At 38.0% G+C, this 13,583-nt stretch overlaps 1 protein-coding gene across 2 annotated transcripts in view; it reads right to left on the minus strand.

The window, feature by feature from the left end:
• Positions 1-2,958: 2,958 nt before the first annotated feature.
• The window catches only part of GFRA1 (GDNF family receptor alpha 1), a 309,354-nt gene continuing 298,729 nt past the window's right edge, over positions 2,959-13,583 (minus strand). For both annotated transcript variants that reach the window (XM_031955918.1, XM_031955917.1), the window contains 2 exons: positions 12,041-12,094; positions 2,959-10,236 (listed from right to left, as the gene is read on the minus strand). In XM_031955918.1, the coding sequence (XP_031811778.1) occupies positions 10,084-10,236; positions 12,041-12,094 (207 nt within the window). In that variant the 3' untranslated portion in view covers positions 2,959-10,083. The remainder of the gene's footprint in view (positions 10,237-12,040; positions 12,095-13,583) is intronic.

Raw genomic sequence — 13,583 nt, forward strand, 5'->3', positions numbered from 1 at the left:
AAAAAGTTATTTTTTTTTAAAAAAGTCTTTCCAGGCTTTTCTGAAATCAGCCTGTCATCATTTCTTATAGAACAATAATATTCTATTACATTCATATACCATAATTTATTCAGTCATTCCCCAATGTAAATGAGCATCTACCCAATTTCCAGTTCCTTGCCACTACAAAAAGAGCTACTACAAACATTTTTTTCATATGTGTATTCGTTCCCCTCTTTTTCTGATCTCTTTGGGATACAGACACTATATTCTAAAAGCATCTCAAATCAAAATGTTCATACCAGGACTTCTTATCTTTCTCCAGAGTTAACTTCTCCTCCTTCCTAAATTTTCTATTTCTATTGTGGTAACTAGTATCCTTCTAATAACCCAGGTTTTTTATTGTGGAGTCATCCTCATTTCTTTCCTCTCCCTCAGCCTTTCTATCTAATCAGTTATTAAGTCTCGTTGATTCTACATTTGTAACATCTCTTTCATCTTTCCATTTTCTCCACTAACATAGGGACACTTATAGAATATATATTTATTAAATTTTGCCTTATTACCTTATTAGCTTTTTGCTGATTGCAATAGATGCTTAAGTGATCTCCATACATCCAAGATCTGCTCTCCAATTTGTCCTCAACATATTAATCAAAATTATATTCCTAAAGTACAGGTCTGACCCCATTACTCTCCTACTTAAAAACCTTCAATAGCTTCCTCTTCCCTCTAAAGAAAATACAAACTCTGGGTTTGGCTTTAAAAATCCTTCATAATCTGACTACAACTTGTCTTTTACATTACTATATCTCTTGTATTACACTTTAGTCAAAGTGTCATATTTGATGTTTCCTATTCATGACATTCCATCTTCTATCTCTGCACTTTGGCACTGGCTGGAAGCATTTACTTCTTCAGTTCCACCTCTCTACATCCTTAGCTTCCTTCAAGATTCTGCTTAAATATCACCTTTTATACAAATTCTTGCCTCATCCCTTTCCTTAACCCTATTATCAGTGTTCTACTTCTTTGAAAGTTGTATTATACTGATTTTCTATATATTTTGCATTATTTATGCACAAGTTTTTTCTCCCCAGCAGAACATAAGTTCTTTGAATATAGGGAAATTTGTTTTTGTACATAGTGATTACTTTTTGATAATTACTGACCTGAAAAACTGTCTAGACCCCTGTTAGATACAAATAATAAAGCACTAGACATGATCATTTCCTTGAAATTTATTAATATTATTATTTTTTGAGGCTTAATCTTATTCAAGCTGAAGGACAGCAGCCATCCATGGGTCCAGATCAACATGGATGCTTTGAGCTGCTGTTTCTGATCAGGTTCAGTTCAGCTTCTCACTGCTCCCTGGGATTCCTCTTGGTGCTGGACTCAATATGGACACTCAAATGGCTTTAGCCCTAACTGCAGTTCAGAATTCCTAAACTCAAGTGATCCTTCAGCTTCAGCCTCCTAAATATCTGAACTACAAGTATATGTCACTATGCCTGATCAAATTAATATTGGCAATCCTCGGTTTGCTTTCAGTTACTGTTTTCCTAGTACCTAGTAATGTCTTGCAGAGATTTGACACTTCACAAATCCTTGCTAAAACTTTCAAAGACTTCAGGACTCTGATCAATGCAATTCTAAACCAAGGGTCCAAGGGATAGAAGAGGAAATGCACTATGTATCTTCTGCCAGAGAGATCACTTAAAACACAAATTTTTACACATGGTCAATGAAGGAATTTGTTTAGCTAGCCTATGCATATTTGTTACGAGGGTATTTCTCATTTAATTGTACAACAGAAAGGGAAGGGATGACAATACAAAGGAGACATGATAAATGTTGATAAAAATAAATGAATAAAAGAACAAAATATGTTAACAATTCTAGTTTAATTGGCCTTTCTGAGCTTTCCCCATCACTTCACAGCTAGAAAACAACTTAACTGTAAAAGGATAGATGCTATGGGTATGTATGTGTTTTTAAGAAGGCCATGTATCTTTTGAAATCTATTTAAATCCATGAATGACAGGTTGAGGTGGATAATCTGAAAAACCCTTCCAACTCCCAAATGTTATAAATATAGGCATTTATGGAGAGTGAGGAAAATGAGGAAGAAAAAACATAAGAAGACAGACAGAAAAAAGACTCCAGCAATTTTTTTTAAAAAAAGAAAACAATGTTTATTAGGATATTCTGGGGGTGGGGAAAGGTGCTATGTACAGATTGTAGTGCATGAGCAATATACTAACAGAAAATTCAAACATCACAACTTCCATAGTTCTTATTTCCAAACTACATCCTCTTCCTTGGGTATTGGTAATAAAGTACTTAGTGAAATGGCTGTGAGACGACTTCGTACAGTACAACAACCCCAGGGAAATGTACAGTGTTCCTTAGTACAGCATAGATAGAATATACACACAAGAACAAGGGAAGCATAGAGGGTCCTCCAGAAATGGAGGTCCCTGGTCAGTAGGTGGTCTAAAATAAACACCGGAAACAAAAGCAACGAATATACTCCCTGTTTGTAGGTTCTGATCACTGTGGACATTGGAGACAGCATCACCAAACCATGCCCTAGCTCTGCTGGAGGTGGGAGCATGTGGGGATTCCACCATAACGTAACTCAGTGGCAATTTCTTATCTCATCGACCTGCACCATAGTTTTTGCCAACTTGTATCGTACAGAACTGAAACGCGGACATACCCCCAAAGAGAGGAGATCCAAAAACATCTTTTGAGAAGGGAGAAAAAAATGTCCCTGATACCTCACATGACTTCTCAACATGAGCTGGATTAAATAAGGATAATTGTTTCAGTATTGAGGGATCATACACACACCACTTTGTAAACCCCTTATTAAGCAGAAGTAGTGCCAGTAGGTCTTTGGCAGATAAGGAAGGAGGGAAGGGAAAGGATTAAATAGTTGAGAAATTGAAACTCTCCTCTCATCCCACCCTGCCCCCTACCCTGGGCTTTGTTTCTCCTAAAGCTTTTCCTTCAACCCTCTTAAGTTGAATCATTTATATCCGGGGGAAAAAGCATAGTAGAGTGTATCCAAAAAACTGCCTGATTAGAGTGAGACCACAGCCAAACAAGGCAGAGCAGTCTGGGAGTCGGTCCACCTTTATCAGTTTCCTTTCCTGCTTTCAGAAATGCCTCCAGACAAACAGGGGAAATAGAAAGCCAAATTCCAGATCAAGCACACTTTACAAGCCAGGGAGGAAATTCAGGTTTCCCATAACCCTGTCTCATGTGCTCATTCCCACCAGCTGCAGCTCGAGGAGCATCCTACTGCGAGCACTGCTAAGCCTTGGGGTTAGCCGCCAACACACTGAAGGGAAAGTGAGCACCAGGTGAAGAGCTGGAGCAGTGACCAGAGCCCTTGACTGACAACCCTCAGTAATTTCCAAGAGGCCGGTAACCTTTCCACCTCCCTTATAAATCTAGGCTATCTATTTACCTTGTCAGCACTTTTTAAACTTAATTCTTAGTATTCTAGGTCCAAGTTGTGTCCCTGCACATCAAACAGCATCATTTCACAGCTCTGGGTTTGTTGCCACTTTAATCAAAATTTATTTTACTTTCTCAGGTTTTCCCTTATATGCTGCCTTGCACTGGACAACGGGAAAAAAGTGGTTTCTGATAAAATCACTTCCTATTACCTTATGGCTTCAGCAGCTCCACTGGCTTCTGGGCTTGGCAGAATTTGTATTTCCCAATGGCTCAGGAGAGTGATTCAGGGGCTATTGTGGCTGCCTTCACTTTAGGTTCATGGTTAAGGGCAAATTTGATTGCCCCTGTTCTCTGTCTGCCTGTAATAGGTGAGTGGCTGTGGCTGGCAAGCTTGTTGGACTTTCTCTCAGAGACTCAGGCTCTGAAAAGTAAGTTCATAAGGTAATTATAAAGGGAATTTAATATCTGTGCAAAAGGCCAGCAAAGAGACATTTGCCCTTCTTTGCCCATGGGCAGCTTTCCCTATAACTCAGCAGTCACGAGGTTCAGGAGGGAATCAGACTTCCAAAGCTATAAGCAGGACTGCTTGCTCAATTTCTCTTCCCAACTGAAGACCTAGTCACCTGAATTATGGATATTATCTCTGCCCATCCCCACCGGAGGTCTTGGGGGAATGAAGTCCTTCTTCTTTTTCCAGGCTGCTCTGAATTTAATCAGGTGAGTTAAAGATGAAAAGCTTTGCAGATCATTATGTCTTCAGGACTCAGTCCCTGCCAGAAACTGAAAGCACTTTTAAGCTGGCACTATCCAACATACTATGGGGTATACAAAGGAAATCAAGCTAGATTGACTTCAAGGGTCTCAGATCTCATTCCTCCATCTTCAACCCACTTCTCCCATCCCACCGAGTTTCATACTTCTATAGATTTGTGGACCTCAGATGGAAAAACTCAAAATCCCAAAATAGGAGCTCAGTGCAAGGCGGAGAGAGCAGGGATGCCTTAATGATTTTTTTTCTAATATCCAGTAATTTCTTGTGAAGAGCAAGGTCACAGAAAAAGGAGAATTTTGAGAAAAGGCATGCTGTCTGGGCCCATGAGAAGGAACATCATCTGATTAATTCTCCCCTAAGTTGCCTAAGCCAATCATCTTCCACCTTGGACAAACAGCAAAAAATAAGTAAAGGAATCTGTCTGGGTTAGGAAAAGAGGTCAAACCAGAGAAAGCTCCTACTGAAGCTGGCTATTGGGCTTGGCAGCTGCCCTTGGCAAAAATGAATTCCACATGGCAGCGTGACAGGATGCTGCTATTGGCACCTGCTGGAAGTGAGCAGCCCCAGTCACAGCTGTGCTGGTCAAATGAGCTTAGAGACCTTCGGAGACCAAGACCTTGAATGAATATCAGGATGTTTCCATCTTCCCTACAGTCTACTGAATTAAACATGGCTAAGGCTTGCTCTGCTCCCAAGGTGCCATAGTATGGACCACATTTTGGAAGATTTCAGGTCTGTGAGTGTTCCATCACTTTTTTTGATAATGTTAAGAGCTACCTCCCTTCAGACATCCGTTGGAGTCAAATTAAGAACAATCTTGAACCAGTTCATTGATGTGATTTGCCTAGTTAGGATTTTAGGGCCAATTTCCTATCTTGGGATGATGGATGGGAAAGATGGATTGTAGAGTTTATGTGTTTTACTCTTGAAAAGAGATGGCAGACAGGCTTTGGGAAAGCCAAGGCTAAGCATGAAAAAGGGTTCTGGTATTTGTTTGATTAGGAGTAAATTTAGAGTTAACACAAGAAGAGAACTGTGGGGAGGGGGAAATTAAATTAAGTCAGTAGGGGAAATGGAAAGGGGAAGAAGGCAAATCAAGTAAATGACCAGAAAGGCCAATAACCAATTTCAGAAGAAACAAAGCAAATCTTTCAAGATGAAACATCATGGGGAGTTGACTGATTTTGCATCCCATAGTGTGCATCCCATTAACAAGGCAGTTTCTGCCAATTCCATGGTTTAGATGTTTTATGGAAAAATGATCATGAGCTGAGCCAAATCCATTTGGATTGAAGCATAAGAACGTAGTTCAGGGATTCTGCAGTGGAGAATCATGAGAAGAATCTGGCAAATTGGTCTAAAATACCTGGCATTTGAGGAGTAAGGCTGTCTATATCCACCAGTAAAATCTGAATGAAGCAGTCAAAGATAAAAGTTATCAGTTACAACTTGAGAACGATATTTTGGAAGTGAGGAGGAAATCAAAAAATAAAAATTGAGATTGATCTTTGTTTAATTTTAAAAGATCGGAAACAAGAACTAACCCTAAGTTTATTGGTTTTTCCTTTACACCTTTCTCAAAAGGATTTTTCAAAAAATCTAACTCTCTCTTTTGTTGATTAGAAGTTGTTAACTCTAATCAATGAGGACTATCATCACATATAACACATTAAATCCTGAACCAGTGACTGCCAGCCATTCCAAAGTTCCATCTTGATGCTTTCTCCTGTCTTAAAAGTTCCTTTTTCCTTGGTAAATGCTATGCTTTTCCACAGAACTCTTGGAATAACTTCAATTTACCTTTGCTGGTGCTCTGACCACTTCAGCTTTTTTTGACAAATACTTTAATTATTATTTATTCATACTTTGAATCTAGAAGATAGGTTCTTGGTCTTACTTATCTTTACCAGAGAGAGATAAGACAGAGAATGCTCAGAAGGAAATTTATCTATCAAAGGAGCTAAGAACTAGGTGGTAAGAAATTTTTAAGCCCATGTTTTTTAGTCAAGTGGTACTTTCTGCCATGTAGTTCATTGATTCAAATAAGTGGTATTTGCCTGTCAACATGAATGAGAACTTATTTTTTCAAAGCTTTTCTTCTGGGGCTACTCTTTCATAATCAACAACAACAGAAATCCATTTAAAGCTGGAATTTAAGAAAAGATTTTGCTAATTATATCAACTCCCACTGCTTCTACATCTCTTCTTCCCCTCCCCCCAAGTACTCACACTGATTCAAGTGTTTCAGTTCTCCCACTTTTCTGTGTTCAGCAGATGGAAGGTTTAGAAAGAAATATCTGATTTAGAGCAGAAAGTAACATGTGGGGCCTAGGATGTAATGGAGACTACCCACTCTCTGTGTGCATTTAAGATAGGAACTGGTCTTAATATAGACCAAATTAAAGGTGACAATTCTGAAAGGGGCACTGCACAGTCATTTACAAACTCTTGGACAAGGGATCTAATATTCTGTGCTAACTTCAAAAGAAAAATTTTAATATATTTTAAAAATAGAAACCACCCAGTCAAACAACTACGTAATAGAGATACAATTGTTAACTCTTAACCAAAAATATTCTCTGGATTCTTGTCCTAGATTTCTATTAGTGGTTTGGACAAAACAGATATGGTAAAATAGGCATATGGTAGCATTTTGCATCCCCACTGTACATTGTGCACTTTTTTTTTCCTTTGTGTGCTATAATCAAGACAATAAAAATTGGTTAAATAAAGTCGACATCAAATTGGACTGTGCTTCTAATTCTTTTAGCAGACTTGCTTGTTTTCTTTGAACCAAAAGGGTCAGTGGGATTTCCTGACATTGGAACAGGTCCTATATGTTTGTTAATTCCTATTTGAAATCAGCCTCATCCTATCAACTTCCACTGTACTTAGTCTTAGAATCAACTGTTATTTCCCACATTCCAATGGCTAACATTCATATTTGGTGAATTCAAAAAATACATAAGCTAAAAACTAAGAGAGGGAACACTTGAATTTTCCAGGCCCTTTTCTGGTCAACATTCAATGGACACAATCAATCAAAAAGAACTACATCATTTGCTTATTTGAGAGTTGGTGCAAATGACAGTGTTGACAAGGTTACTGTGTTAAGCTGACATCACTCATGTCAAATTCATCTAGAAAGAATTCATCCTAATCTCAGCTGGCTTAAGTCCATAAGAACTTCAATAAAAGATTGGACAACTGAAAATCCATTCCCACATCCTGCTTGTTTAATAAGCAATTTATTTTCAAATTAAGGATTTGGAAACTAGAATATGCTTTTGGCTTTGAAGAAAAACAAGAACTTTCTTGTTGGTGATAGATGAGGCTTTTCAAAATATAATTTACGTCTGTTTTATATCCATGAGCTTATTACTGAAGGCGACCCTTGTTAGATCTGATAACTACCATTTCCTCTTTGGTCATCTGAAGCTAATTAGAGCTGCTGTTTACAGCAGAAGTAATCAATAGCGTTTTATAGTGGCCTACACAGCATCAGACCCATATGTAATTAGCAGAGAGTAGATACAGAGATAGTGTAATTAAAGCAAAATATGTTCTTTAAGTGATATTTACTAATTGTTAGCCTTCCAGATATTTCAACATACTTAATGTGCTCATTCTAAGTAGGATGTTTAAGAAAGTTTTGACAGATGAAATAGGTTATGTTTATCAAGTTTTTCTTAAGACTATTTGTTAACTGAAGAATGTTGCAATTATACTTAGAAATATGTATTCAAAAGCATTTGTGTATGAATATGCTTCTAACTCAATTATACTTAAAAGACTAGGTCTTTACCTTGATTGTACAGCAGCCATTTCTTCTTCTTTCTCATTTTACACACACACACACACACACACACACCCCCCACACACACATACACACATGTATATTTTCTCTTTCAGTAATTCCATTGACACTCAGGAGGAAAATAACTTCAAACCTGGGGGGGGGAAGGAAGGACTATGTGATGCTAAGATGGTGCACACCAAATGTGGATTTCTTCCCCCAAGCCTCGCTGCTGAATTTAAAAAAAAAAACTTCAATTTATCAGCATTAAATCCAAGAGTAATGCTATTATTGAGTTGACTCTGTCTAGAGGGGTGCACATCCCTCCACATATATATCTTGGATCTGATTTACCTCCAAAATAGCCAGGCCTCAAAAACATATTTTAGAATTGTACCTCAATTAAGAATTATGGAATAGAATGGGGAGATCTACAGACCCAGTGTTTTGCCCACAGGACTTAGCTTTTCCCTACACTGAGGCAGCCCTGTAGTTAGTCTCTATTTTTATCCTTGTCCTATACTGACAGAACAATCACTATGGACTCAGTACATTACAATGGGAGTTTTACTTGAAGACCCTAAAGCCAACATAATGAACCCTTTGCTTTAACTCTGTTATTGTCTGTCATGGAGGGGTGGGGGGGGATGAGATGCAACTCGATAAAACTCGATTACTGTGGATCATTTAGACATAACTGCCCGTAAGAGTAACTAAGCCGTCACCGTGAAGAATAAAGACAACCCTCAGGAAAGGAACTGTGCAGATGCTTAAAGGATGGGGTAGAGGATTTCGCCTCATCCAATGAAGGCCGTCCTTGTTAAGGGAAGCAAAACCAGAACCATTACATTATGTGAACTAGCAATGCAGCAATTAGAACTAGACCGTTTTGTAACTGGCCAATATTTTCCTCCTTCAGATGAGTATATACTTCTGCAAATGGTCAATGATTAATTAGCCTTAGGATTCTGTTTCCCCCCTGTTCCAGTCTACCATAATGTGATGCAGAGCTTTCTGAAAAAGCATAAGGCTCCTAGAATTCTGCTTTTAAGGAGTTATATTTATAGTGTTACTAATATAGACAGATAAAACAGTTCTATGAGAGGGAAATGAACTCCATGTATTTTGTATTAAACCAACAGTAAAAAATGGGGATAGTATTATTAGGTCCAAAATATAGAAAGCCAACATTTGAAACCATTTAGTAAAATTTGTTTCTATATATAATCTCATAAATGTAAAGATTATTAGAGTTAAGCTTCCATTATGTCTGACTCTTGTTAGTTAAGGAATTCTCACCCATATAAGGCTTAGATGAGTGTATTTAAATGATTAACATACCGTTAGCAAGTTGCAAACTCCCACCCCCCACTTTTATGACATCATAACTGAGAAACATACATTACATCTGTATGTGACATATCATATTTTAGCAGGAGAGAATGTAAAACCACTTAAGAGTTCATAAACATTAAGGAGGAAGATGCTAATACATTTAGAAAGCTTAACATCAGTAGCAGTCTATGAGAAGAAATGTTTTCATATTCATTCTTGGTGAGAACCTTTATGCGGTGACAAAAAAAAAACAAAAAACCAAAAAAACTGGCATCCCAGTTAGTCTGTTGTTCGCTTAATTTGAAACCAAATCTGTTCAATGAAATAGGGAAGATATTAGGAAAACAAACTTAGTTCTTTGCAAATAAAGGCCAGGGTTAAAACCATTTAAAAAAAATAATAACAATAAAAAGCCTGTTAGTTTTATAGCCAAATTCACACACTGTCTTCTCTTTAAAATACAGCATGCTCAAAAGCCTTTTGGGTTTGGAATGTGCACTGCATCAAGTATTCCACAAAGGTCCCTAAATATCACAAGAATCTTTCTTTAAAAAGAAAAAAAAATTCCAGTTGAATGAAACTCTTTTAGCAGACTGCTTCAACTTAGCTCCTAAAACTGGAATTCAGATAGACAACAAAGAACAGGAAACGGCTTGTTTTTTTTTGTTTTGTTTTGTTTTTGTACATGTCCGTATGTGGTTGTTTGTTTGTTTGTTTGTTAATAGGGCTACAATGTTTCTGCCAGACTTATGGACAAGAAGGTCTTCAGTGCAGTGATGGTCAGGATCAGCAATTTGCTTAGACTCCCACTTGTAGGCGCAGCCACGGAGTCGGAGGCCATTTGGCTGGAGCCCCCAGCTCTGTCTTTGTCAAAATCCCGCTGTAAAAGAGGATATTTTGTAGTCAGTCATCTGCTAAGCAGTTTCTTTTTTACCAATGTGCATTTACATCTAACTTGGTTTTATCTTATTACCCTGTTACTAATCAAAGTGGTTCCTGGGTTTTTCTACACCAAGGTTAATTAGCAGCAAAATTCAAAATATGGGGAACAATGAAACTGGTTGTCTGTTTTATCACCATTATAGAGTCTGTTGAGCCAATGATTCTCTGACTAATGCACTGCTTCAGAATCAATTTAGAGGAAAAGGTATCAACTCAGAGAAAGTTTCAAGTCTCTGCTGGGCTTGGACTTTTTCTTTAAACGTTTTTTTCCCCCTATCATTGGTGTTCACTTACATCTTGTGTGAGCTCTGTGGTTGCCAGTTCACCCTACTGGTTTCACCCCAATGTGGGACAAGGAAAATCAATGGTGATGGAAAGGAGTATGATGTCAGAGAAGCCCCATTTATCTCCTAAAATGCTAATATGAGCTTTTAGATTCAAAGAATTTAAGAGATTCAGCAAAATTTGGCAACATAGGCCATAGATTCAAATAACTGTTTCACCGCTTATTACCAAGGTGAGTTTGTGTAAGTAAAATTCTCTTGAGGAATTAGTTTCCTCAGCAGAAAAATAAGAGTAGACTAGACAATCTCTTTAATCTCTCCTAATTTTAAGTTTATGGACCTATAAGTATTCTAGTTCAGTCCTCAGTTTTCTAGGTGAGGTTTGGTAGGAAGAAAAGACTTCCATCTCAACAACAAATGTTGTTGTGGATAAAATTAACAATAAAAACTGCTATTAAAAGGGATTTTAGACATCCTCTAATATGTTTCTCACTTTAAAAAATGGGGAAACTGCCATTACTTTCTTAAGGTCACTCATCAAAGTAATGGCAGAGCAGGGGATGGCAAAATCTTAGGTTTCTTAGGCCTAAGTACTCTTGTACTTGTTTAAATTAGCCCCAGGACCTTAAGATTAGCCTTATAGCTAAAAGAACTCATTCTTGCGGCATTAAAGCAAATTTTTCTTAAAATGGATGCTAACAGAGACTTCAAGGCACAATCCAGGAGAGAACACCGTCCATTTGCTCTTTGCCCCACCTGATGAGAGGCTGGATACTCAGTTACAGCAGCCTAGTCTTCCCACCCATGTGTCATGTGTACCTCTAACCCAAACTGCCACAAATTCAAATAAAGCTAATCTTTGTCCCTCAATCTGGCAGCTCAAACTGGCACTGGAATCACCTTAATGAGGAAGATCTTCCAACACTCATCAGGTAAAGAGGTAAGCATTCAATTATCACTTATCTGATGATGCATGTTTGATTTTCGTCTACTAAGTAGGGAATGATTTATGTGGCTGTCAATTTACTTATCAAAAGCAAGCACTCTGTCATCCTTTAAGTTCAGGCTTGCTAAATCCCACAATTCCCTATCCTTACATATTATGCTTAATAGTCACAACTATAATTACCCCGTAACCTGCATAATCAGGTATTTATGTGTTGTTTCCATGTAACTGAGACTCAAAAGCATCACTTGGTATTTACCAGGACATTGCATGAAAGGATCTTTATATTGACAAAACTGTCATCAAAAGGGCTCTGACAGCCCCAGCTTTTTATGTAGTGAGCTCAGAGCAACATTTCTCCTCAAAAGATGTCATGACAGGTGGCTTGCTTTGAGTGGGGAATGAATGCAGACAGACTCTCTTCATCATTCTACCCCAACTGAAGCCCTGGAGACCATGTACTCCAGTCCCCCAGATTAGTAAAAGCAAAATCTAGTTCATAGAGTGCTTACATCAGCCAGGCAGAGGTGTGGGTTTCCTGAAGCATTGGATTTTAGCTTCTGTGCCTAAGGAAAGACACAAAAACAAGATAGGTTGGTGAAAACAATGTAAATGTAGTCATCTAGGTGATTATTATTTTAATTTTTACAAATTTGCAGTGGGCCATCTTGATCACTATCTTCCTCCAAGAAGCTAAATCTTAAGAAGGGCCAGGCCATTCCCCATCAAAAGCAGAGACTTCTAAATACTAAAATAAGCATAAAACCCCTTATTTATTACATATGGCACCAGAGCCTTCCAGGGAAGAGAGGGATGAGCTCATGATGAGTAATTAGGCACTTTGCATGAATGCTGGCAGATTCCTGGAAAAAACAGAGGTACAAGGGAACTCTGAGGCTACTCCAATTCTTCTATGAGCAAGTCCAGGCACAAAGGAGAAATCATGATTTATTTAAGTTCACACAGGTAGATAGTGGAGAAACCATTATCAGCACCTAGGTTGTTGGAATCCCTTATGCTATATTAGGAAGCAACTTTGTGTTTTAACCTCTAAATATATATAACCTTTTCTGCCTGTAAAAGATCCCATCAACTACTACTACTCCTACCTTGAACTTCCTCCTATAATCTCTCCATCCTAATTCTCACTAGAATAAATAAAAAGAATGTTCCTGGTTTGGAAGAGCTGGCAATTGAAAGAGATAATAAATAATAAAAATAAATTTGTTCAAAATTTATTTTATGTATGCTAATATTACAGGGATCTCACTTACTGGCCAATTAGATGCTGCTTTTATCCCCTTTTCCCACAGAAATTCATTACCCAAGTAGCCATAGAGGCAATGCAAAGAGGGAACAAAATTATGTGTCATTCTGTCCCCTTCTGTGTCCCACTGCTTTTTGTATCTCTGTTTCTGATTCCCTAAAGTTATTTAATTGTTGAAACATTTCCATAGATGGCCAACTCTCCAAATAAATTTTATTTTCTCCTTGGTTTCTTCGTGGAGCTAGAATCCCTGCAGGTGTGTGTGTGTGTGTGTGTGTGTGTGTGTGTGTGTGTGTGTCTGTGACAGACAGAGACAGATAGAGAGACAGATAAAGAGAGAGAGAGTGAGAGAGACACACAGAAACAAAGACAGATAAGAGACAGGGACAGATTCAGAAACATAGAGAAGAAGAGGAGAAAGAAGAGAAGAGAAGAGAAGAGAAGAGAAGAGAAGAGAAGAGAAGAGAAGAGAAGAGAAGAGAAGAGAAGAGAAGAGAAGAGAAGAGAAGAGAAGAGAAGAGAAGAGAAGAGAAGAGAGAAGAGAAGAGATTGGTGGCAGTTTTAAACATGATCTCATGTATACTGTCTCTGATCTTAAAGACTGCCTTAGTGGCTTACCAAAAGTCATACAACTAGCAAAGACAGTCCACAGCCTTTTTGGTCCAAGGTATTATATTCTCTCCACCTCCACCACCACCACTATAACTTCTCTTACCTGTCAGTAATCTCTTAAGTTGCAGGGTTATAAGGGACAATAAACCTGCAACAGCAAATCACATCAGACCAGG

This window comes from Sarcophilus harrisii, chromosome 2 (genome assembly GCF_902635505.1).
Source record: "Sarcophilus harrisii chromosome 2, mSarHar1.11, whole genome shotgun sequence".
Classification (NCBI taxonomy): Eukaryota; Metazoa; Chordata; class Mammalia; order Dasyuromorphia; family Dasyuridae; genus Sarcophilus; species Sarcophilus harrisii.